Source organism: Neofelis nebulosa, chromosome 4 (genome assembly GCF_028018385.1).
Source record: "Neofelis nebulosa isolate mNeoNeb1 chromosome 4, mNeoNeb1.pri, whole genome shotgun sequence".
Classification (NCBI taxonomy): Eukaryota; Metazoa; Chordata; class Mammalia; order Carnivora; family Felidae; genus Neofelis; species Neofelis nebulosa.
In genome coordinates this window covers 42,751,083-42,778,076 of record NC_080785.1, presented here as the reverse complement: position 1 = coordinate 42,778,076, position 26,994 = coordinate 42,751,083, and the positions used below count along the sequence as shown (strand labels likewise).

Here is a 26,994-nt window from a genome sequence, read left to right as displayed (position 1 = left end):
GCTGCAGTGAGTCCAGATAGCTGCCACGTGGGTGGTGCTGCTCTGGCCCACACACCACTGCCACCTCCAGCAGGTGTGCCCCTTCCTCTGGCTAAGCCCACATCTGAGGAGCACTGGTGCTTTTTTTGCAGGCACACCTGCAGCCTCAGTGCTTTTGTGGGATATTGCCACGCACCTGTCCGCCTGCTGCTGCTGCTGTTTAGGGGCCCTCATGCTACCAAATCCATGTGGTGGTCAGGGGTCCACCGCAAAGGCTCCTCTTTGAGGTTTTCATGAAAGGAGCAACAAAGCAGGGTGACTTAACGCCCCAATGTCCTATGTGAGTTTGGCAAAACAGGTCTTTCAGTTTTTGTCTGTAGCCCCAGAATCTCTCAGGATTGAGGTGTGAGTCCAGAGAGAGGAGGATGGGAGGAAACTGGTGTAGTTTCCTGATTGGATTCTTGCTATTAGCCACCATATGGCTTTTAGAATCTCTCTCCCTTCTGATGACAGTTTTTATTTTTTATTTTTTATTTTTTATTTATTTTTGGGACAGAGAGAGACAGAGCATGAACGGGGGAGGGGCAGAGAGAGAGGGAGACACAGAATCGGAAACAGGCTCCAGGCTCCGAGCCATCAGCCCAGAGCCTGACGCGGGGCTCGAACTCACGGACCGTGAGATCGTGACCTGGCTGAAGTCGGACGCTTAACCGACTGCACCACCCAGGCGCCCCCTGATGACAGTTTTTAAATTGAGCCACACTTCTTTGCTCAACCACATTTATACTTATGCTGAGTTCCTCTCCAGGAGAGCCTCTGGTCCTCCAAGCAAACATAACTGTGTGGGGTCCACCCAACAAGTTCATGAGACACATCTGGACACAGCAGAAGCCCAGCAGTGGTCACTGCTGCACATAATCCAGGATTCTTTCACGTGCCTGTTTCGTAAACTAATTTCATGTATTTTGCTACAAAAATAGAACTCTTTAGTAAGACAACTATAAAATCAAACCCTAAACAGTAACTACCTTTTTGCAATATTTAAAAGAAGAAATGCAATTCAAAGCAAGATTGCATAGGTTTTACCAAAAGCTTATCATCCCTGATCCCTTTTAAGTTGAACCCTGGCTAAATTTAACTCTGGGGTTTTATGAGACCAAAGTTAAAAATGCACTCTGAATTTATTTTTCCTGTAGGAAGAACATTTCTGGGCTATTTTGGTAAGATTGCTTTTTAAACGCCTGCAGGGAAGTCCTAACTAACCACAGGGAAGGCATGGCTTTGCTTCTCGGGGCTCTTAATCTGCCCACAAACACAATCTATTGGGCCTGGTTACCTTTGGTCCCAATTAATTTTAAATTTGTAAATTTTAAATTTAATTAAATTTAAATTTACAGTTTAAAATTGTAAACTGACAACATGACAATGATGTAAGATGGATTTAAACACTGACATCTATGGAAAAAGGTAAAGTCCCGGCTCTAGCCCCTCTGTGCTGACTCAGTGTGTCATTCCAGAAGCACTGCTACTAGCTGGCTTCATGTAGAAAGCAAAGTGAAGAGATATGGTCCCTGGTGCCTAGGCAGGGCCAGCCTAAAATGACTGGGTTTGAGGGTTCCCTGGCCCAGAAGGCCCTCCTCTCCACCCTACCCACTGCCAACATTGCTTCCTTCTTAGAGGAACTCCACAAGTCTGCTCAGGACTTCGGGTTCCCAGGGGCTTACATGCTGAGATAAACAAACCCCTGCAGACTATTAACATTTAATAGCCAATTATATATATATACATATACACCAAGTATATATATAATTATATATATATAATAATATATAATATATATTATATATTAATATATATTAATATATTATATATTATAAAATAATATATATTATAAATATAATATATATTTATAATATATATAAATAATATAAAATAATATATTAATATATATTATTTTATAATATATATTATATATTATATATATTATATATAATATATATAATATATATATTATATATATTATGTATTATATATTTTATAATATATATTATATATATTATATATATAATACATAATATATATTATATATATTAATTATATATAATTAATGAATAATTAATTATATATAATTAATATATATATACCAATATATATTTACAATACAAATATAATTAATATATATATATATATATATACCAAGTATATATATAATGCAAAACCAATCCATTGATTATTTATCTTTTGTCTGACTCTAGTATTGTACAAGGTCCAGGGCTCAAGAGAAGGTGGAGATGATGTCATGGAAACTTTATTGCTTGCAACGAGAGGTTTAGGAGGATGGTTTGAGTTGCTGTTGGCTTTATGAGAGCAGAGGGCTGTGCTGGGCAAAGCTGCTAAGGCAGGAGGGGTCAGGTATGTTTAGCTGAGTGGTCTCAGAGTAGTCAAGGAATCTGGACTTGGTGTATGTCTGTGGCTCTTTCAGCATTTTTTATTTACTATTGTCTGGTTTTAGGCAGAGATCTCCTAAGTGTCTCTTCAGAGGCTTAACTTCGCAGATATTTTAAAAAGTGATTATTTTACTGGTAGAATTGTTGCCGCTTCTGCAGGCCACAGACCTGGGTCTTGGGTCTTTGTAATATCATTTCTTTTATAAGTCAGGCTTCCTTTGCATTTTGTCAGCAGTTTGGCTGCCATTTTCCCCTCTTCACTACATCTGCTCTTGCTGGAGGCAATGGGCAATGGCCACAATTTGATCCCGTGGCCCAATCCATCCTTGAGAGTGCTTCCAGTTCTCAACTAGATGCTGGTGATTTCCAAACCTGTGTCCCCTAGCTGGGCCCCTGTCCTGAGATCAGAACCCATCAATTTGATCTAATGCTGATTTAGACAATTCCATCTGGATTCTGTGCAGGCACCCCAAATTCAGAATGCTCAAATCTTCCCCTTCTTCTTTGGGGTTCCTTGACTTGTTTTTTTTCATTTCTGTTCATCCAAATGCCCAGTCCTGTGAGTCATCTCCTTCCTACCCACCAAACCCCATCAACCATCATGTCCAGCATTATAACCTTCTATGTCTCCCCCTCATACTAAAGAAGTTATTTTTTAAATTTCTGGTTCTACATTTGGGGAGTGAGATGAAAAGATAAAGCAGTTCTCAGTCTATATTGGGAGTTTTCCTTTGCCTGGTTATTTCCATTAAAATATAAGCAAAGATGGTGGATGTAATTTGGTTAAAAAATTATAATATATCAATCATAACACAACTCATGTTTGTACTTAAACTTGTCTTCCTAAGAAAATTGGAGAAGTTGAGTCAATAGTGGTTAGACACTTCCGCTGCTTCTCTAGCAGAATTTTAGGAAGAATAGGCCAATAAGATAAAGTCTGTTCCCCCTTTGGTGGTTAAGGGACCAGGGCCAGCTGTTTTTGCTTGGATAGGAATTGGTGAGATGGCATTTGAACAAGTCCCGAGTCTACTCCTTTGGTTGGTATTCTGTCCATGCCATTAGCACGAGGTCCTTAAACCAACATTGCCCATCTTGCTCTTTTAAGATGGAAAAGATGTGGACTCCCATAGCTGACCATGTTTTGTGGACCATGTGCTTGTGTGTGTGTGTGTGTGTGTGTGTGTGTGTGTGGCAATTTTAAGTGTTAGTTTTTAAACTATTAACATAAGGATCTAAAAGGATCCATTAACACTCCCTCTGCTGTAAGGTGCTTCATTGGGAGGGGAGTTTGCAGGTTCCTCCAGAGGCTCCTCTTCAAGGCCTCAAGTCACAAATCTATCCTGATGTGCTCGCATCTGCAGCTCCCACCCAGACCCCTTCCTGAGCTCTAAGCTTGCATATTATCTGCTAAAAGGACATCCTCATTTTGGATGTCCTGTAGGCTCCTTGAGTCCAACATGTGACAAACTCCTCAAACCACTCCATCCTGTGTGTTCTTTACCTCAGTGAGCAACAGAATCATCTATCCAATCTCTCAAGTCATAAAAAGTGTTACACTAAGCATCTCTTTCTCTTTCACCCTCACATCCAATAAACGACCATGTTCTGTGGACTTAACTGTGAATGAAACTCAATACAAACCTTTCTCTTTCTGCCTATTCCTCCTGGGCCATCACCTGTCACACACAGAAGCTTCTCCAGATGGTCTCCCTCCCTCTAGCGGGGCCCTACTGCACCATTCTCCAGGATGCTACCACAAGTCTGGTTATTTTTCTTTCTTGCTTAAAAACCTTCAGTGGCTCCCTCTTCCCCACAGGAAAAAGGTCAAATCCCATACAGGCATTACGTAATCTGGTCTCTGAATACTTCTCTTGATTCCTCTCTCTCAATCCCCCTCCCATACTCTTTGTCCTGGCCTCACTGCGGCACTTTTACTTCCTCCAACATGCCCTGTTGTTTTTTTGTTTTGTTTTGTTTCATTCAGGTCTTGGCCAGTGCATTTCCTCTGCTCAGAACACTTTGTGCAGACCCTCCCTCTTCTTTGCACTTGACTAGCTCTTGGTCTTAGCTCTGAGTGGGCGCCTCTGAAAACTCTTCCAAACACCCCTCTCTCCCATCCCATCCCTCACAGTGCTTCCATATACCGGGCTTGCACAAATGGAAGCATCAACCACTTTCTATTTAATTATCTGTTCACTTGTCATTCTTTCCCTCTATACTATAATCTCCTTAGATGGCAGGGGCAGTTTCTTGTTCACTCTTGAATTCTCACTGTGTTTGATATGGGGTGGGCACTCAATAAACATTTTTGGATGGCACGTTGCAGTCTGGACTCTTCAGTTCAATATACATGATGAATAGGCAGGTTTTCATCATGGCTACCCATTGGTGCCCACTTGCAATGTGGCTCCACCACGCCATCATCCACTACCAGCATGTGAACAAATCTCTCAGGAATAACATACAATTATGGCACATACCGATTTTCAGCTTTTTTATATTTATTTATTTATTTATTTATTTAGAAGTAGGCTTCACGTCTGACATGGGGCTGGAAGTCACAACCTTGAGATCAAGAGTTGCATACTCTACTGACTGAGCCTGCCAGGTGCCTCCCTGATTTTCAGCTTTTGACCCTGTTCTCAATAATTAGTTATAGGCAAAACTGTTTGAGTGCAAGATAAAGCCTTAATTTGACACACTTTGAACCCTAATATTATTTTAAGTGTCAGGGACAGGATGGTCTTTTGATGGATCAGACAGATAGGTCCAGAAGGATAAAACAAAGCTATTTTTGACCCTCTGCTTTTTAGTCTGTTCCTAATTAACTCCTTCTATATTTCTTTATACCCTCAATTCTCTACAGAATCAGAAAGGTAAAATTCTGTGACTTGTGGGAATAACAAGAACCACTACCTAATTATTGCCACAAAGAAAGTCTCCATATTAAAAATTACTCTATAACGAAAGTCATCATTTCTGTGGGGAGAAGAAATCAGTATTTAGCCAATTTCTAGGCAATAGTTCTGTTGGATCAGTGCATCCAAATGAGACACAGGAAAATTAGATATTCTGAGGTGGATTACTTAGATTTATTTATTTATTTATTTATTTATTTATTTTTGGTTGTTGAAAACAGGGAGATGGGTATTTAAATGCTTCCTTTAAATTTTCCCAGCATTTGTGGGACTCCACTGTATATTCATCTGTCAGTGGAGCGGCACTTTTTTGTTTTTCCCAATGAGGCAGTTCTTAGCCCTGTCTGTAGGTGCTCCCTGGAGACTACAGTGCATTTCATTCAAGCTCCTGAGGGGATGGTCAGCTCTCCCTGTGCCCCAGCTGACCACCGAGACAGGGGCCATGAGGAGAGCACACCAGGATGCTTCTCTGGTTTAGACCCTTGTCACTGCCACACCGTACCCACCAAAGGCTAGGCCAGAAAGACTACAGTTGCAAAGGATTGCCAGCTTTCAAAATTTGAAAAGTGACAGAATTACCCCCATACTTAATCATTTGTTTTTTAAAGGAAGATACATCATGAGCAAGTCTAGTATGTATAACAGATAAAAGTGGAGCTTCCCTTGTTGAAGTTCGGATAAAGGAGAGCATGTGGGTAGGAAGGGACAGAGTCCCTCCAGCTCCCCTTGCTCTGGGAAGAGGCCAGAGTAGAACTACTTTCTAGAATTGTACCTTGGAACCCTAGATAAGACACAGCTCTTACTGCAGGATATTGCTAAGGACACTGTTCTCCTCTCATTCAGTGTCCTTTCTGGAAAGATCCATAGAAGAAATTTCTCATAGGTCTCTCCTCCAGGAATCCTTGTGATTGTTTTTGAGTATGTGACTTATTTATTTATTTATTTATTTACTTACATACTTACGTATTTATGTATGTATGTATGTATGTATGTATTTTAATGGGGGCCATGACTTATGCCTCTTTTTACATCAGTCCCTAGACCACACAGCTGACTTTGTAGGCTCTCACCAGCAGTTTCTCAGGACCACCCTGCACACATTTTATGAACTGTAGACATTAAGTGAGGAAGCCAGGTATCATTTCTATCTTATTGGCTTTTTACTCTGATTTTCACTTTATTTTACTGAATCTTCTATTTTACACATGTGAATACATTACCTCAAATTCTTTCTGGAACAAAATGGGATAATGATAAACATAGATGCATAACTATATTTTAAATATAACCCAAGATATAGCCTTCAGCCACTGCTGTGTGATTGCACTTACCTCACTGGGGTGGAATCCATCGACTGGTTCAATGAGCTGCCAGGGCTCCCCGCCTCTCTTCTGCCACTCCTCTGTCACTGCAGGGCACACACACAACCAGAGGATTAACTGCATGCTTCTATGAGTGACCAAGTGACTGCCACCGATGTTAGAGAGCAAGGACCAAGTGGAAAATGTCAGAGCTGCCCACCACCCCTGGGGTGATGCTTACTCAATTGTGGCTGCTCTGGGCTATTATCTCTGTCTGGAGGCTTTCTGAATGGAAATGATCTTCCCATTGTATGGTCTTCTTTTTCCTAACTCAGGAAGAAAATGTGTGAGGGTATTAGGTGAAGATGGTTTGTGCAGTGAAGAGGGTGGTGAGAAAAGGTGAGCTCTGAAATATTCAACATCAATGTAAATTCACCTCATTTCTCAGTGGGTGAGTATTGCAAGAAAAGGAGGGAAAATTAAACATTTTGTTAACATCTCTTTATGTAGGCTGCCATTTCCAGATACTGCCTGTGTATGTCAAGCAATCAACATTAAAAGTCATATAGTTTGCCCGAAATATAATTACATAAAATTATCTCAACATCACATTTAGAGTGAGTATGGCAACAAAGGAAATATTATGAGCCCCAAAGTGATGAAAAGCAATAAAACTCCCCTTCAACAGGAGTAAGAGATCAAGAATATCAGTTGCTCCAAGGCAACAGTACCATTAACTCTACAGTGTAATACTACACAGCCAGGAAGAACTCCTCAAGGAAATACCAAGTCCCTAGAGAGCCTCCAGAAATAAATATTTGAAATGTACTGCTCCCAGCATCACCAATACCTTCACTTCCTTGCTGTCCAGAGAGGGGAGCAAGACATAGATTTTTCCAGTTCTTCCCCCTCCACCTGACAAAGACTCAAGAGCAGGGATGTGCGCTCTCTTCGTTCCCCCATGCCCCTCATCTCACCCCAAGGGAAGGAATGAAAATTCTACTGGAAGCTTTGACTGGGCAAGTGAAGCTTGTTCCAGAGCTGAATCAGTACATTGCTGCTTTTGTAATTAGTCCTAATATCACAGTGTGCCACCCCTGCTTGCTATCCAATCCCTGTACTCTGAGGGGCTGCAAATACTGCTGCTCTTCTCAGAGCTCAGGGAAAAATTCCTGCTGGTGGTTTGAATCCCTAGACACAGGATCACCTATTTCTGTTGTCTTCTTTCCTGGCAAAATGGCCACCCTTGAGCCATTCCTTCATATTTTGCATCTGGATTTTATTGGGAGTCAGTGACAACATATTCCTTCCTTCCAGGAAACATGTTCCTGCTGCTGCACAAGTCCCCATCCCTCACCACTATGAGGGAGTCCAACTTTAGAAGAACTGGCTTAGCATATAGAATAATCCAGTAAGTGTTAAAATAAATGCCACAGGTTACCAAGGCTACGATCAGACTACTAAGAGTGAAAACCATTGTTTTCTCACATGATTATTGTGTCTGCAAGGGTTACCAGTCATTGCACATCTGCAGACATCAGTTTTATAACACTTAAAGGGAGAATCGATAACTCACAGGCAAGAGGCTAAGGTTTTACCTGTGTTGTGCCCAGTGTTAGAGTGACCCTTTTACATTTGTTTATCTCAGGGAGAAATTTTGCTTTCTTAGAATAAATGCAACACCAGACAGTGGTCTTATTTCTTCTCTGATTTTAGAGGTGGAGGTCCAAGCAGGGGCAGCATGGGAAGGTGGTCTGTTTTCCTCCTACTTGGGACCATAATTAAAAATAGGTAAACAAATTGCTATTTGTTCAGAAGACCCAAATGAAGCTTCTTAAATGATCATGAATGATCTCTCAGGATTCGGTGCATAACGTATTTTCTGTATCTGCAAAGTCAAAGTAACTCTGCTAATGACCAGTTTTTCAAAGATGCAATAGAAATCAATGAGGAAGAGTCACAAAACACTTGATAGCATCTTGATGAACAGTAACACTAGTAGATATTTAAAACAAGAAATCTGAGCTCTGGTCAGTACCATGAAGTCATTGTTTGTTTTACAAACATACACATGGGAAGAACTAAGAACCCAGTTTACTCCAATTGAGTTGTCTTGGAAACTGAGGGCAGGTGGTATATTTAAGCTGTCAGTGTGAAAATGGCCTTGTCGGCCAAGCAGCATTTTCCTTCCTCTGTTTGGGAGGTGTGGTACAGACAAAGAAAAAGGACATCACCTGCTCAAGCTGGCATTTCCTGAAGGAAGGAAAAATTGCTTCCTCTGTTTAGCTTATAACCAGTGAGAGGATGAGTCAGCAAGAGACAAAAAAGAATCTTTGGAGATGAGCAATAGCCTTTCACGGTGGGACTGAGGCTGTCAGAGTGGAGAACAGATAGGTCTCATGCCTGCCCTCAAGAGACAGGGACCCTCAGTTGCAATTTGCTCTGCCACAGGGTGTGGACATGTAAATTTTGTATGAAAAAATGAGGATATTTGTGATGCAACAGTCAGCTCAAATACAGCACTGAAAGGAGCGGGGAGATTTTCTTGTGACCATTAAGACTGCCGGTTTATTTTGGGATGAGCACTGGGTGTTGTATGGAAACCAATTTGACAACAAACTTCATATATTGAAAAAAATAACTGAGAACAAACTGAGGGTTGATGGGGGGTGGGAGGGAGGGGAGGGTGGGTGATGGGTATTGAGGAGGGCACCTTTTGGGATGAGCACTGGGTGTTGTATGGAAACCAATTTGACAATAAACTTCATATATTGAAAAAAAAAAAGACTGCCGGTTTAATATGTGGCTATGCAATTTTTGGGTCTGGTAACAGAAGACCGCAGTGCCAATGAGATACATTCTACCACAGCTTCCTCTAGGGAACTCAAAGTGATCCACAGGTATGAGTGGTGATAGGTGGGTTGGATGTTGGAAGAGAACCAACATTTAGTCTCCTTCTATAATAAGCCTTAGAAGAACGTACTAGGTGCTTGGCATACACTGATGGCAGTGGTGGCGGGAGGCTAACAGAGTTCTCAGTACATAGCAGAGTTGGCTCTGTGTTCACATAGCAGCCCTCCTCCCCAGCTTAGTTCTTGCTACCTTACCCAAAAGAAGACAAAGCAGACTGGTTATTTAATTTACTTAAGGTTGGTTATACAGTCATTCTGTGTCTGAGCTGGGCTAGAGGCACAGTTATACCTGGGCTCTATCATAGCACATTGCAGCTACAGGATTTCTGGGACGGTGAGCTGCCCAGCTGTGGCGGTTACCACGGGGATGCATCTGGGAGTAGATGATCCCTCTGCTGTATCAGATGTTCACTGGGGGGCAGATCCCAGGCCACCATTTCCTCTGCCTGCACCATCCCTCCACTGTGCCCGCTAACTTCACACGGAGAAGCCAAAGAAGGCCCTCGACCAAAACTGGGTCTTCAGATTTATTTTTCATAAGTGCCTCTCAGGAAATTCCTGAAACTGTTGATGAGAGTTGCCAAGCAAGGACAAATGCCAAGGAGGTTTCTCAGTAATAACCTACTGCCATTTTGGTTTAGAATGCTCAGTTCAGTTTAACTGAACGTTTTGCTTCTTTGATGCATTTATTGTTGCTGTGAGGACAAGAATGGGCTGATGAACCTCAACTTCAAGCCTGTTAGGTTACCAGTGGAAAGCTGGTAGTACTAAGTCAAGGGTAAATCTCTTCTCTCTGTATCCTTCATGAAGATAAGGACTGTTTTGTTTTTCTGACAGCTGTATCCCTAGCACCTACACGGTACATAGTAGGACTTAGGAAAAATCGGATGACTAAATCTTAATCTTGTAGTATTATAGAGCCCCATTTATTAAATTTTAACATGCATATGGTTCATCTGTGGATTATGTTAAAAGGCAAGATTCCAGTGAGGTAGGTCCTAATTAAAAGTGGGGCCTGGGAGCCCTGCATTTGTAACTAGAGCCCAGGTGGTGTGGATGCTGCTCATTCTGGACCCCACATTGAGTACAAGGGTGTGAGGGAACGGTGCTCTTTCCTGGGCACTGACTATGTGTGTACCAGGCACAGCACTTAGGAGAATTACACATTTGTTTCATATAATCATCACAAAGATCTGTTATGAAGATATGGTACCCCCAGTTCCAGGTCTGGAAAGGAGAGTTTAGACATGTTCAGGGAACTGCCTACATTCCCAAAGACAATAAACGACAGAGCTAGAGATTACTTTGGAAAATGAAAAGTCCCATGTGAATGTTAGACATTATTATATTTTTAATAACTTTATCTATATTCAAGGTTGATGATCATCAAAGATCACTTGGTGGTGCATTTGTTTACACCAGGAATTCATTAATGAGTCCTTAGCTCTGCATTTTAATGAGAGGTTATTTATCAAAATGTCTCTCCCCATGAGAGAATTATGTATCACCCGGGCAGGAAATCTAGTTAAGGGAGATCAGTCCTGTTGAAAAGATGTTCAGACTTGAAGTGTTAGAGTGTGCAATGCAGTACTTGTCAGCTAATGTAAAATTTGATAATTCATGATGGCCATCTGCTTCATCTCAGATGCTGGGGCTGGGGTTGTTGGTGGTGGGGAGATGGAGATGATAAACTCTGGGTGAGACACCTTCCATCATTTGCATACGCTGTAAAGCTTTCCATTAGCATCATCTCAGCTGGCAGTCAATCAACAGGAGGTTTTTCTCTTGTATAACAAGTGCTTAGCAATGAAAACGAGGCTGAGAGGAATAAAGTCAATAAATAACCATTTTTCAGAGTCAAGATGTAAAGGATAAATCAGTAGCTCCGATAATCATGCCTATTTTTTGCATGGCCGTCCATCAGTGACCCCAGTGTCTGGACAGAATGCTAGGAAAGAAACAGTGATATTCTTTCCAGAAAGCTGGGATATGGATTGTCCACTTTACCACAAGCAAATCTGAGGTCCCTCCCTTAAAGACTCTCATAAGTTACATCATGTGTGGTGTCTGGGAGTCTGCACTGCTATTGAGTCTGTAGGTAATTTCATGTGCATCTGGGAGGCACCACCTTATCCCTCCTTCCTGCCACACTCATCTTTAGGTAAGCAAGGCATTGGTAAACAGGCAAGAATGAGTTAGGTGATTCCACTGATCTGCTGGCTCCTGGCCCAAATTTGTTTCCCACTGGTCATGGCTCTGTTGCTTCAGGAATTCTAAAACGATGCTGAAATGAATAGGTGATGGTAAACTTCCACTCTCCCAGAGAGGGTCTCACACTTCACCTTTTTCTAATACTCAGAGCTATTAGTATGTCAGAACATACAGGAGCCTCCCCACCCAACCTACTGCCTGTTGCCTTACAAACACTTTGCCCAGTCAGGCTCTAAACTGTAGCTGCTACTTCTGTCTTGTGCCAACACCTCCTTCCAGCAAAACTTACCTTCTTGGAAGTCAAAATCTGCATAGAAAAGATCGAAGTTCGTAAATTTCTGGCTGGTTGCAATATTTTTCAGTGTATTGGAGAGTTGTTTTGCTCTCTGAATACAAAGGAAACAGGGAGAATTCTGTAAAGCCTACACTTCAGTGAGACAATTCAGGCAGAACAAAGAAATTGATAATCATCACCCTCACTCCAAGCCCTCAGCAGTGGGTTGCTCTGCACATTACAGTCTAGTCATGTACAAGTGGCTAACGAAGACACAAAACTGTTAAGATTCATTAGGAATAAATCAGTGAAAATTAAAGTAATAAGATACCACTTCTTTCCCACGGGATTGGCAAAGAAAAGATGAATAATCATGATAATACAGAATATTGCCACGGGAGAGGTGACTGAGAATGTCAATTCGTTTAAACTTTCCAGAGAGCAATTTGGAAATAGGGATCAAACCCTTAAACCTGGCATACACTTTGACCCAATAATTTTTCTAAGAATTTGTCTGAAGGAAATAGACAGGGCATAGAAAAAATATATACACACAGAGGTTCATCACAATGCTATTTTTCATATTGGAAAATTGGAAACAACCTTTATGTCCAACACTAAGGTGAGAAATAAATCATGGTATATTCATATATTGTATAATTTAAAATGATTATAAAATTATGATGTGGAGAATAACTTATTAATGTTAGAAGGCACAAGACAATATGTGTATTCTGATACTATGTAGGCAAAACCCCCAAAATATCTATGAAGGTAATATTGGAAAAACATACACACATATTGACTTTGGGTGGTGGGATTTGGGGTAATTTGTGTTGATATTCTTTGTGCTTTTTTACATTCTCCAAGTTTTTTTAATTGAAATATACTTCTTTTGCAAAAAAAACCAATAAATCTCTTACAAAGAGATTATTCACCATCAGTGAAAGAAGTGTATGAACCATGTATTCCATCAGAGAAGAGAGGAAGGCTATCGAGTACCTGGTCCTCGTGTACCTTGGGAGAACACCAGTCATACATGGGCCTATCCTTGCTCACTTCTCTCTATTTCTACAAATACGCCTAAGACCAGCTTCAAAAGGGGTGTATGTGTGTACATGCATGCACAAGAGAGGCAGGCACACACAGAGACAGTGACCTAGAGACACAGCAAGAGCCAAAGACCCAGAGCGAGGCAGAAAGAGAGAGACAGGGCACCCCACATTCTCTCAACTTCTCAAGAACCCTAGAAGTTGACATTTTTATTCATCAGTTTGGAGGCCATTGCCTTGCCCAAATCCCATTCCCAGCAGAAATGCTGCAGTAAACACCAGGAAGGAATAATCAAAGATGGCATCAAAGGACCTACTACAGTCCTACCTCTGAAGTGAGATTCCGGAGTGTCTTGTTGGAGGACATCCAGCTGTGGCAGGGGCTGACCTGAGAGTAAGAAAACACCACTTTGATGACAGAGGAACAAGGCCTGTAACAGGGAATGTGGCCTTGGAACAGGTCAGTGTGGGCTCACCTGGAGACAGTTCAGGAAAGAGTAGAAATGTGCATAGGTCACATCCTTATTCAGCTGACCTGGAAGACAGAGAGATCTGGTGTGTTGTACATATTCAAATCTAGCAGCCAATGAAACACACTTGTGGCTGACCATGTCTCTCCTGCAGAAGGGCAGCACTGCCAGGGACCTCCCCCGATTTTTCATTCAGCATTGCTCTTGAAGAACACTTGTGCATTCTTTCTTTCTGAGCGCCCTACAAATTCAGACTGAGCTGGGGAGTGGCCCTAGGGACTTTACTCCCATCTCGATCTTCTGGAGTGACTAGGGCAGGCCCTGAAAGGCCTGACCTTATTTGGAACCTAGGTAGAAGGATACAAAGATACCATACAGACTGAAATGCCACTGACAAAGGACTTGTGGAGTGGTGGCTTTCTCCTGGCAATGATATGAGATGCTAAGTTCCCCTGGGGCACAGGGAGCATTCAAGATGGTAGTTGATCAAACCCTTCTTTTCAACTTTATGTAACCCAATTATCTGCCCAATTATCCCATGCTAAGGACCTGCCAGGACATTCTGTGTGTCTTAAGTTCTGACCATGCACTGTCCTGCAGTTTAGTAGACTGAAAGCCTACAAAAGAGCTTGGGTGGCCATTGGATGGGAAAGGACAGTACATCATATCCCTTCATAGCCCAGTGCATATCTTATTTGAGCCCTAATTAGTAGATATACCCTACATTTATTTTTTGGTGCAGGTTAAAGAGGTACATAAGAATAAAGATGGGGGCGCCTGGCTAACTCAGTGAGAAGAGTATGCAGTTCTTGACCTCAGGGTTGTGAGTTCGAGCCCCACATTGGGTGTAGACATTACTGAAAGAAATAAAATAAAACTTAAAAAAAAAGAATGAAAGTGTTAAGTGCTATATGTGAGTTCATCCAGAGTCTTTCCAAACACCAATTACAGACCCAGAATCTGTGGGGGTTATTTCTTCTCTCTCCCCACACACCGCCCCTCTCTCCCCACCCCCACCTCCCAGCCTATCCACCCAGCCTTTCATGCTGGGGCTGAGACACAAAACCCAGGCCCTCCCAGATCTCAGGGCTGAATATCATCCATTAACACTTCTCTCCCGCTTGAAAAAAATAAAGGAAAATAATAGGACCTATCTCGGAGTGAAGAGAAAGATTGAAGGTGACGGAACACAGTCTTATTTTTCACTTATACCTCAGATCGGTTAGACTGAAAGATAGATTCAATTTTCTTGTCATAGAGGAAAAATATATTCTCTCTGTGTGGGTGAGTGAATCCAAGACTGGAAAACCACAGGCTTATTACCACCATTAAAGTCACAATGACACGCCAGGCCTCCTCTCTTCTCCAAAGGTGCCTGCATCTTCATATTTTAGATAAATCCCAAGCCACTGGCTTCTGTCTTTGCTTTCATTTTCTGCTCAACATGGAGCCCTGAGCTCCTGTCTTTCTCCAAGATCCTGCTTTCTACCACTGAGGCTTCTTTTCCTCTATTGTGTGTGTGTGTGTGTGTGTGTGTGTGTGTGTGTTGTAATTTGTCTTTGTGGGGGCGCCTGGGTGGCTCAGTTGCTTAAGCTTCCGGCTCTTGATTCTGGCTCAGGTCATGATCTCAGGGTTTATGAGGTTGAGCCCTCTGTCACTGCAGAGCCTGCTGGAGATTCTCTCCCTCCCCTCCCCTGCACTCTCACACACTCTCATTCTCACAATAAAAAAACTTAAAAGAAAAAAAGTGTCATTTGCCTTTCTGTATGTGTTCCCATCTGTCTTAGCCTAGACAGCTGCAGCGACTGACACCTCCAAACTCCACTCCCCATCCTCTATCCTCTGTGTCCCAGTGACTTGGCTCTTGCCCCCTGCTGGTACTACCTCTGAGTAGTAGTACTACCTCTGCAGCCTTCCATCTGCCATCTTGTTTTTTGTTGTTGTTGTTGTTGGGCTGGGGCTTTGTAATAAACCTTAGGTAGCTTAGCTGGGGCCCTGTCAACCTGCTTGGCCCTGATGAGTCCCCTCTCCCTGAGAAGTGGCCTCTCTCTCTTTCCCTTGTCCAATGGCTGAAGCCTTTTTAACCTGGGGGTGATGGCACCTAAGGCCTGACTATAAGTAAAGCTCTTGCACCTTCCCCTTTCCCACCTGGATTACTCTGCTATCCAGAGGGTCCAGAGATTGTCCTTCTCCTGGATATTGGGAACTCATCTGCTGACTCTCCTCGAGGGGTTAAGTCTTGACATAGCCTTGTTCCATCCTGGCTTACTCTTCCCTCCCTGCTGTCCTACTGCTGAGGTCCCAGCACACCTGAGCATGAGACCACAAGGTGTGTCTTTCTAGGCCTTTTCCCAATCCCTGTCCCCCCGCCCCCCCCCCCCCATTTTCTTGCTTTTCTGGCATTAATTTTAATTAGACAAGTCAATATAGGAAAAATCCTTAGGTGAGTAGGTGGGTCTGTTGAATGGGATAAAGGCATTCTAGCTGTACTTGGGGGAGGTAACTGGGAAAGATGTAATGAGTTGGTTTCCCTTCTCTCTGGGATTTCTGCTGTGGAAGGTAGGGTGACTCTGGGCTGGTCATGTGGAAGGTCAGTTGGGAGTGCTTGTGATAGGCTTATGGTTTAAAGAAAGGGAAGGGGGGAAGTAGTTCTTTTCTCCACTTATTGGTGCTGTCAGTTCACTCTTTCTTTTTAGGTATTAGTTTTTATCTCTGTAATTTTAATGGTATTTTTGTAGATTGAGGAGCCTCGTATAAAGAGTGATCCTACCTACGTGTCATACCTATAAAGAGGCAGTGTCTGCAACATCCTGTTTAGAAAGTGAATCTGGTGAAGAAAGCTGGTCAAGAATGCCAGGACAGGGGCAAGAGGACTAGAGTTATCAGGGCTGAGGAACTACCAGTGTGTTTGTGTGTGTGTGTGTGTGTGTGTGTGTAAGGGGTCGGGAGCCTGTGGACTGGCATCCAAAGATTAAAGGGCATGTTTTACCCCTACTGCCTAGAGTAGCAGCTTGTGTCTCAGTCATTTGTCAGTTCTTTAGGGCAGAGTCTTTGGCATTTACTCAATGCTGGGACCGTAATTTAAATTTTAGGCACCATACCAATAAAGATCAGCTACACCTCCATGAAGTACCATCTGAATGTATAAAACCTTAGTAAAACCACATGAAATCAGACAGGGAGTAAGCCAGTAATAAAATAAGAGGCATACTACAAAGTATTTTAGAATATATTAGGCTTCAAGTTTAAGAATAATTGGGACAAAATTAAGCTGTTGTTGATGTTTTGTGGCAGGCCTACTTGCAGGCTTATTTGTAGCCAGAAATCCTGAACTTTTTGATTATATAGTCTAATCCTTCAGGTAGCTCCCAGCCTATGACTTGTACCAGTGTCATTGACACAAGGTGATTTCACTGCCAGGATCTATATTGTATTTTCCCCAATGGAGTTTTCTTTTCTCTCTCTTTTGAGGACAAGGGTTCCATTTTAGTATTGTCTTTACCTCCAAAGTGCATAATAGGTATCTCCAACATATTTATGGAAAGATTGCCTTTCTCATAGACTGTGCCCGAGAGGACTTATCCCTGGTCAAGCTTGAAAAGATCTATGTAAGTAGAATCCTAATGTGTGAGATTTACTTTCTGGTGATTCTTCAAAAAGCCTATGCATCTTGCTAGGAATTTTAATTGCTGGTAAGGATTGTGGGGCTGTCACAGACGTTGGCATTAAGGCATTGACTGGGTAGTGACTCAAATAGGGCTAAAAGATGCTAAGAGGGATTTATTACCCCCTTCTCCTTGGCAGGAGTGAGCTAGGAATCTATTCTTGCCCCAGGCCTCCATTACCTGCCGATCTGACGTAGCATTGAAACTTTTCCTAGGTGAATGGTCAGGCTGAGTTCCTACCTGTCCTACTGAGGCAGCAGAGAATGTATCACTGACCCAGGGGTTCTCCTTGACCCCTTCTGCTTCCTGACAGCAGGCAGCCAGATGTAGGGTTTGAAATCATGAACTGTGAGATCACGACCTGAGCCGAAGTCAGAGACTTATCCGACTGAGCCACCCGTGCACCCCCTGACCTCTTTCTTGATCAAAAGAAAGTCTTGGTCAAGTCTAGAGAGTATCCTCATCGTGTTTCTAGGCTCAAAGACAGAAGTAAATGGAACACCCTGTTTATTCGCCTACACAATCCTTAGCACTGTGCCCTGGGAATCAGACTTGGCATTTGACTATTGACTAAGATGAGACCGACCCTAACCTAGGCAGAGCAGCCAAACTCTGAGGCTGGCCCAGAATTAACCTGCTTTATTGCTGGCACATGTCTGGTGGGAGTAAAGGTCCAAAGATTAGATTTGAAGCCAGGCAGAACTGGGACATAGGGTGATAGCCCTCCCCTCAAGCCTCTCATCTTATGTGAGTTATGTGCCAGCTCAAGGAGAAATGGGGAAGCTGGGTAAATCCCACCTACTTTCCTGGGCTGTCTAGGAAGGACACTGATGCTTCGTTGAGGAATTTATAATTTATTTCCCATGGCAACCAGGCAGCAGGGATAATTTAAGATATGAATAATAACTTAAAAACATTAAACAAATTTTAGAGGGTTTCAACTTTCTTCCTAATTGGATTTTTTTTCCCAAAACCAGGGTTGTTTATATATAACAAATTTGTTCTACCTTTTCCTTCTTCCTCTTTTGTACTGTGAAATGCTAGTGCCTGATTAGTGGCTGGAGAAAGTCCATTTGAGAACAGGGCAAAACCTAACTAAAACAGGGTTTCTCAACCTTGGCACTATTGACATTTTTAGTTGTGGGTGGTTTTCCTGTGCATTGTAGCATGTTTGGGAACATCCCTGGATTCTACTCTTTAGATGTTAGTAGCGCCCCCCCTCCAGTTGTGATAATGAGTAGGATGGGTAGGTTGTCCCTGGATGAGAACCACTGGCCTAGGGACTCCACCAAAGTGATTGATGAGTCCCCCAAGTCACCTTCTTTCCTTCCCTTGTTCCCTTCCAAATTGCATGGTGTCATTGTTGCATACTGTGGTTGAGTGAAGTGAATTATGTGTCATATATGAGAGAATTTACGGAGTTGTCTAACCAGAGTTCATGGGAAGAAAATGGAATTTGAAGTCAGAAAACCCAAAGTCAAGTCACCGTTGATGTGATAGAGTAAATTGGAAGCACATCTCCCCTGCCCTCAACTCCTCTTCCCCAGGCATTTCTTAGTATGGGAGAAATCTAGGAATCTGAAAACATCTGTTAGGGGAACTGAAATTTTCAACCCCAATGACTCAAAGAGACATTCTTGGCCCAAATAGTTGTCCTTGGCATGTTAAAGGCAGCCCAGAATGGAGTTAAGCTCTCTGTGTAAACATGTTACTATCTCTAAGGGTCAGCATGAAAGCTGTGGGAACGGAAGGAATATGTTTTCCTCGTTGGAGCCTGGACAGTGTTTTTCTTGGATGAAAATGACATTTGGGGCACACCTGATAATTGAAGAGCAAAATGACTTCAGTCTTATTGGTGGGAATCCTAGAAAATAGGTATTTATTGTTGTCCCCCTGGTGACGGGACCAGACTCCTTTGACAAGTGGTTAGAGGGAAACTGTTCATTTTGTGTGTGAGGAGGGGTGGAACTTTCTGAGGGAGGTGGTTGTGAGGGGTTGGCTTAAGCAAGGACTACAGGAGGAGGAGGAGGAGAAGATACTGGAAAGATACAGAGAAGTTATTAATACAAGGGAAAGCTCTCCACCTCCACCCTCTAAGGTGGGCACTGAGGAAGGAGTTTCAGGTTTTTCCCTTTAAATTGCTCGTCTGACTCATTAGAAACTGCTTGTACCTCCAGAACACTTTAGTAGGAGTTGGTCTAAAGAGGAGGCTATGGCAATACCAGGGAAGGGGCAGACCTTTTAATGAGAGATTGGCACAGGTGTTGTTGACGTGGGGCTGAGGGGAGGGTACACAGGCCCCTTGTTGTAGGTGCCTGTCAGAGAGGACTGAGGCCAGCACTTCCCATCCCCCTTCCCTACTTAATTTTCTCTAATAACACTTATCATCCTCTGACATGCTCCCACTGGAATATAAGCCTATTGGTTTTGATTACTGTGTTCACTGTTAGTTATGCAGTGCCCAGAACAGTGCCTGGCATATAATAAATATTTCTTGAAAGGACTTTCTCCCCCCAAACACCGAGAGAGCCCTGCTACACCCACGTTACATATACAATAAGCTATGCAACATTTGGCAAGGTGCCTGCCTCTCTGAGCCTTAGGTTTTTCATCTATAAAATGGAATTAATGAAAACATCTTACAGGATTGTTTTAAGGATCAGCATGTCAGCCCCTCCTGATGTGAATTACTACTACTTTTATACTGTGTATAAAGCGTATGGGTGCTAGAGATGCTATTGGAAGTTTCTGGAGATCTTTAAAGCGTTTTAGAGCCAAGGATTCCGAGTGAGTGTGGGAGCAGGAAGCAAGGCCGCTGGAAGATGTGTTGCGTAGAATTTTAACTGTCCACCAGAGTCCACAGAATTTGTTAGAATTCTGGCCACCAGGGGGCACTCACCATTGAGATTTGGAGAAATCCTTCTCTTCCACAAGAGCTTTATCTGCTCATTCTAGATTTCACTTTTTGTTAAAGGAGTTTCTTGACTTAAACTCTTACCTTTCAACTTGTCCTAATTCTACATTAAAGATTTCTGCCCTTTCTGTCTTTGGATCCGGTTCTGCTCACCTTTAGATACTGACCTTTATATCCACACCTCAGGGCTCTTGTCCTTACCTGTTCTGACCTGTGCACTGTGGTGGCATTTTAGGTGTATTCCTATATGGTTCGGACCACATATATTTGAACTATGTATAGCTAACATTGTTAGTTAGTAAACTAACTATATATAACTAACATTGTTAGTTAGTACAATTAGTAAAAGTATCTTCAAACTAATACCGAGAGGATAATATCTGTTGTGCAAATTATCCCAGAGAAACGTTCCATTTGGTAAGCCATATAAAATAACATGGCTGCCATTTGGCAGGTGGGAATTTAGATACTTCAGAGTCTTCATGACACTGGAGTATAATTTCTTAGGAGTAGTCATTTCTGGGACTGGGTCAGCTTTCCTGTTGGTGAAAGAAACAGAAAATATTTTAGTAGATAAGGATAAATGTGTACACATACATGATCCCCCCTGGCCTCCTCCCCATGCCCCATACATACAATGTAGTAGCTATTGGTGCTATTTGCAAAATACTTTGGGCTTCCTGACTCTCTTGTGGTTGGGTGGGCCATGTGACTGGTTTAGCCTATCAGACTGTGAGCGGAAGTGTCATACGTCACAGTTGGTGATATGAGAGCCACTAAAATGCTCTTTGCCATGAGTCTGCACTATGTTCCATATAGCAGCTGCTTCACTAATCTGAGTCCTAGAATAGAGCCCCATGGTGATCCCTGGTGGACAGTGGAGTATGAGTAAATGTTTTTTGCTTTACGCGACTAGGATTTGAGGCTGTTTGTTCCTGCAGCATGAGCTTACCTATCCTGACTGATATACACAGTTAATGGAATCATAGGAGTCTGGTATTATTATTTGTTTGACCCTTTGAATTCTGTAACTTCGTCTTTAAACTCTTCACATATATCACAGTTTGGAAAATACAACCTCTCTGAGAAACAAAATGACATTATGTATCCACACAACATCCTTCCTTTCTACATTGAATGTGAACATACACACATTTAGGAATATATCAAGTTTGAATTAAGGTACTAACTTGCATTATCCTGGGAGTAGATTATAGAATTCTCTAAGATTTTCATCTACTCTTTAGGGTTAAAACTGCCTTTTGTTAACCTAAATGGAATAATAAGTTGTTTTCTATTTTGAGCCCTTAAAATTCCAAAGTTACATAATGATCTTATAGTGGTTTGAGTGGTGTCCCTCAGAATGTGATCTTATTTGGAAATAAGGTTTTTGCAGATATTAAGATGATGTCAAACTGGGTTAGAATGGGCCCTCAATCCAAAGACAAGTGTCTTTATAAGAAGAGAAGGTGTTACACAGACACACAGGGAAGAAGGCCATGTGAAGCCGGAAGCAGAAACTGGAATTATGTTGCCACAAAACACAAGGAAGGATTTTCCCTTAGACCCTTCAGAAAGAGCATGACCCTCCTGAGACCTTGATTTTGGACTTCTAGTCCCTAGAACTGTGAGAGTTGTTTGAAGTCACGGAGTTTGTGGTATTTTGTTATGGCATCCCTTGGGAACTTAACACAGATTCCAAACCAGGCAAAGGAAGTCTATTACTCACAGGCTGGACTCAAGGCATGAGTGACATGGAAGGAAGGGACAGAAAGAAGCCCTGGGTAGATCCACTTTAAAAACTTTTTTTTCTTTTTTAAGGTTTTAAGTAATCTCTCCACCCAAAGTGGGGCTTGTACTTACAACCTCCTGAGGTCAAGAATCACAAGTTCTACCTACAGAGCCAGCCTGGCACCCTTCCACTGTTATCAGTTTTAAGGGAGCTTCTAAATGACATCGGAAATGTACCAACATTTCAAGTTGGCTTAACTTTTGACCTTGAAATTTATAGTAACATTTCCACAAATGTGCAAAGATGTACATATAAGTATTGCAACATTGTGTGAAATAGTGTAAAGTTAGAAAATGCTAAAAAGCCTGGCTACATAAATTATAGTACACTCATGAAGTAGAATGGGATTCAGCCAGTAAAAATAATGAAGTAACTAGATACAGGTGATGGTTACACAACACTTTGAATTACTAAATGCCACGGAATTGTTCACTTTAATTTAATTTTTTTAAATTTGCATCCAAATTAGCATATAGTGCAACAATGATTTCAGGAGTAGATTACTTAATGCCCCTTACCAATTTAGCCCATCCCCCCTCCCACAACCCCCAGAATTGTTCACTTTAAAAAGGTTAATTTTATATTATGTAAATTTCACCTCAATAAAATAAAATTTTTTTTAAATAATGAAGTAATCTGTAGGTGTTAGCATGGAAAAGTATTGTTGATTGAAGAGAACAAATTATAGAGTAGTAAGCATAATATTATTTCATTTCAATGAGCATTAATCAGTCTGTAAATTAGAATTTGCATAGACAAAATCTGGATGCAAATACGTTAAACTGTTTCCATTGGTTAGCTTGGAGCAAGGTGGTGAGGGTGGTTGGTAGGCAGTGATGTTGGGGAAACTCACTTCCTGTGCCCTGTATTATTTGAACTTTTCATAACAGATGTTATTTTGTAATCAGAAAAATAACAACAATAAAACAGATTCTCATATTATTTTTATTCTTTCTAAAGTGAGGGGGGGAAACTGGACTCTACCTAAATTTTAATGGGAGGAGAAGAAAGCATTGTAATTTTACGTCATTCCCCCCCCCCCCCAACCTAGTTCACTTAGTCAAATAAAATCACTTTCTAAATTGCTGCTATCCAGAAGGGACAGGTTGATCCTGGATGCGAGGTTCACTTTGGCTAATTTGTGACAAGCAATATATACCCATACAGAGGAAAAGGCAGAGAAAGTCTGATTTAGGGCTTGTGGGTAGGGTGTTAGTTGTGGATTATATACATGCTTCTACACTACATAACAGGTTTCTTAGACCCCCTCTCCCCCGCCAAATAAAAGAAAAAGAAAAGAAAAGAAAGAAAGAAGAAAGAAGGAAAGAAAACGTTGTCCTATTTTACCCTAGCATATAGAACAGACTGCTAAATTCATATTTTTTTACCTTGGGAAAAGATATACTACTTTATGAGTAAAAATCTTCCTAATTTGCATATAAAGCTCTCATAAGGATTTGACAATAGGTTGCCTACCTACCAAGCGCAGAAGGCTGGGTAGGGGTTTTGGCTTGACTTGCATATGTGTAGAAGTGCTAGAAGGATCTCCGTTTGTGAAGGGGATTTAGGCTGCCTTGTGGGTTTGCTCAATGCAGGAGGACCCACCCAGAGTAACTGGTTTTATTTCACTGTGTGTGTTGAATGTGACAGTGAGGATGAAAGGGAAGCAAGCTGGGTGTCTATACCCTATGTTCAATCACCAGTAAGGGTACCACATACTGCTTATTAACTTTTGCCTTGGTACCTCAGTTTTTTTTTTGTTTGTTTTGTTTTTCCTGCTGATACACTAGCACTTTGGCACGAAGCAATTATGCTGAGCTATGGCTCTCCACTCACATAACGCCAAGATGAGTTAAGATGGAGAAAAGTCTCCCAAACTCCCTATTTAATGATTATTTTTTGGCTAGAGACACAGCCAAATGATGTGTAATGATGATAACAAAGAATCTGAGCTAATTTGTGCTTTTGCACCAGCACCCCATAACTGAACCAAGCATTACCCAAATGACTAATTACTTAGTGAAATCAAAATGGAAGCCTTGGTGTTGCTGATGGAACATTCTCCAGTCATCTTTGCTCCATCATGTACAGCACATTGATATGTGCATTGTCATCAAACCCTTCGATGTGCATAGCAAAATTACCTGATTTTTAAAAAATTTTTCTTACTGTTTATTTATTTTTGAGAGGGGGAGGGGGAGGGGCAGAGAGAGAGGGAGACAGAATCTGAAGCAGGCTCTAGGTACTGAGCTGTCAGCACAGAGCCTGACGTGGGGCTCAAACCCACAAACTGTGAGATCATGACCTGTGCAGAAATCAGATGCTTAACAGACTGAGCCACCCAGGTGCCCCCCAATTAACTGATTCTTAAAAAAATTTTTTTAAGTAAGCTCTAGGCCCCATGTAGGGCTTGAACTCATGACCCTAAAATCAAGAGTCACATATTCTACCCACTAAGCCAGATAGGGACCCCAAAATTAATGGATTCTCAGTTCAGGCAAGGGCACATGGGTCTAAGTGATAGGTGGTGGGTCACTTCTTCTGGATGCCATAGAAGGTGCCTTCTGACTCTGTCCCTGAAAAATCCTCAATGCCATTTTGGTCTGGGTACTGTTTCTCCTCCAGTGGTTTTTGAGGAGAATTAGCATTAGCGTTTTGGAGACCACAGTTCCAGTAGTTTGGGAAACATCTCTTAGGCCTTCTCTGATGTCCACCAAAGGTTGAATGGGCTGAACTGCAAGCGTCTAATCCTCTTCAACCCACGTTTTCTGGAGCCTGTGTGGGGTCCACTCTGCCAGCCTGGATTTGCCTGCACACCCCAGCGCCCTGCACCCCTTCTCACTCACTGATGAGCTCCTGCCAGTCACCCAGACGGAGAGGTGAGGGGTTAGGGGAGCTGAGCTCACAGAGGGAAAGCCTGGGACATGTGAGGCTTCCACCAGGGAAAATGATGAGAGAGCAGCCGGCGCCCTCGGCTGTGCTTTCAAAGGTCAGGAACACACGGCAGGGGAAAGACAAAGAGTCTCACCTCCTGGGTGGCTCAGAGCCTGTCCTTGTCCTAATGAATTGTGTCTGATCATGAAAATAAGCCCCGTGACTTGGGTGCAGGGCCGGCTGTGATCTTTTCATTACCCTGGCAGCTATTCCAGCCAGATTTCATCTGGCTGATGCCAGAGAGATGTGCCCCCTCCTAAGGATGAAGGCAAACAGCCTCTGTGGAAAATAGTTCCCAGAACCTGAGCAAAAGCCCAGAGGCTTGTCATGACTGAGTGCTCAGACCTCATGCATAGCTAGCATTTGAGCTTCTAAGCGGCCAGGCAATATAGTCAGCCCTTTCTGCAGGCCAGCCAGTTGTAATCACATCTCTGGCCTCACACTCACCCCCCCTCTAAGAGGTGTCTTGCCGCAGACTGGGAAGGAGATGGGAACGCACTGGGCCCGCACTACCTCATGCCTAGAGATCCTGGGTCCCTGGAAGTGGGTGTGCCTTGGAGCATGCTGGCTGCTTGGGAACCTCCTTAGCCTTCCCATGGCCACCCATGCCTCAACTGAGGAGGCCGGGAGATAGAAATGCTCTGAGCATTTCTTTCCCTGCTGGTTTTCCTACCATTTGACTGGATAGAATGGATTGTTTCCCTCTCCTTGGGGAGCACATTGGTACCTATCAGCACATTGACTGGTTTCTTCTTAATGCAGTGCTGATCATCTGCCCTAGGTGACATCAGAAACACTGACATTGCAGACAAAAAAATAATGCTTGGGGGCAGGGGAGGCAGACAACCTGTCATAGGGGGGCCCTGGTTCTTTCCATTAGGTGAAAAACGTACAATTAATTATTTCTAGGTCCACTATAAAGAAAAATGGACCATGTCAATCGATGTGGATAGTACTGGATGTTTTCATAATTCTATCACATTGCTGACAATTGCAATGTTCTTGTCAGGGATGTCATGTTGGGATGGGGGTGGAGGAAGGGTTTATGATTTGAGGCCCTTAAGGACATTCCCATTTCCCATGCTGCCCCTGTAAGGTTCTGCTGCTGTAGCTCACTCAAATCTTCCCTATTTCCAGGAATTTTTCTCCTTCTGTATCATTGACCTTCCATAGCTTTTAAGGGCAGTGACAGGAAAGGCCAGGGGAAGCTGGGTTAGCTTTGGCCAAATTGACTACAATCACAATGAGAAAGCTGGATGTGTCTATGTTACCTTTCTTCTTAAATTCCAGATACTAAAAGCTGTCTTCCAATCCTGGCCTTCATTCATTTAGCAAGTATTCATTGAGTAACTGCATGAGTTGAGTGAATTGGGAAAGAAGCGTATAGCTACATTATTTCAGTATATGCTAGCTAGCATCCTCATGTAAAAAAAAAAAAAAAAAGAAAAGAGAAAAGTCAAGCAAATATCCCCAAACTTGTTCCAGGACGGACTTATTATGGAACTCATTGCTAGCTTGAGCTTTTTATGAAATTGCTTTGCTCATTTTGGGTTGTCTACTCCACCTTGACGTTCTGGCAGATGGGGAGGTATAGCTGCCATCTGCCTTTATTTTTCTAACCCCACCACAGGACATTGCAAAGTGGGCACCACAGGGACATCCCACACTGCCAACACTGTTCTTTCACCCAAATGCTTGCTGCTTATCTGCCCAGATCCCTGGCGGGGGGAGCGGCTGGCACAGGTCTCTGGCTGATGTCTGCCTTGCCCTTTGGCTCTTTGGAAAAGGAAAAGCAGGACTGGGCTGGAAGGGCCTCTGAGTAAGCAGGTTCTGTTGCAAAAGTGCAGTTTCAGGGGTTTGGACTCTTGGAGTCAAAGCTGCTTTCCACAGGTGTTCTTTACTCAGTATCACTGGTTTGCTCTCTATCCCCGCCAGGGGAATATGATCCAGAGGCTAGCAGGGCACTGGCTGATCTGACATGGGTTCAGTCTGTTTGGTGATAGGACTGGGGTTCCTGAAGCTCAGTGCTTCTCCTTCTAGAAGTTCCTTGTGATCAGGCACTGTGGCCTGTTTGCCATAATGCCCCAGAGCCTGGCACAGCATTTGGCACATCATAGGTCGTTAA

At 42.6% G+C, this 26,994-nt stretch overlaps 1 protein-coding gene across 3 annotated transcripts in view; it reads right to left on the bottom strand.

Moving 5' to 3' along the window:
* AOAH (acyloxyacyl hydrolase) overlaps window positions 1-26,994 on the bottom strand; it is a 174,814-nt gene that overhangs the window by 4,699 nt on the left and 143,121 nt on the right. For all 3 annotated transcript variants that reach the window (XM_058724586.1, XM_058724585.1, XM_058724587.1), the window contains exons 17-21: window positions 20,510-20,682; window positions 13,571-13,629; window positions 13,423-13,482; window positions 12,058-12,154; window positions 6,676-6,752 (exon numbers count right to left, since the gene is read on the bottom strand). In XM_058724586.1, coding sequence (XP_058580569.1) covers window positions 6,676-6,752; window positions 12,058-12,154; window positions 13,423-13,482; window positions 13,571-13,629; window positions 20,510-20,682 — 466 coding nt within the window. The remainder of the gene's footprint in view (window positions 1-6,675; window positions 6,753-12,057; window positions 12,155-13,422; window positions 13,483-13,570; window positions 13,630-20,509; window positions 20,683-26,994) is intronic.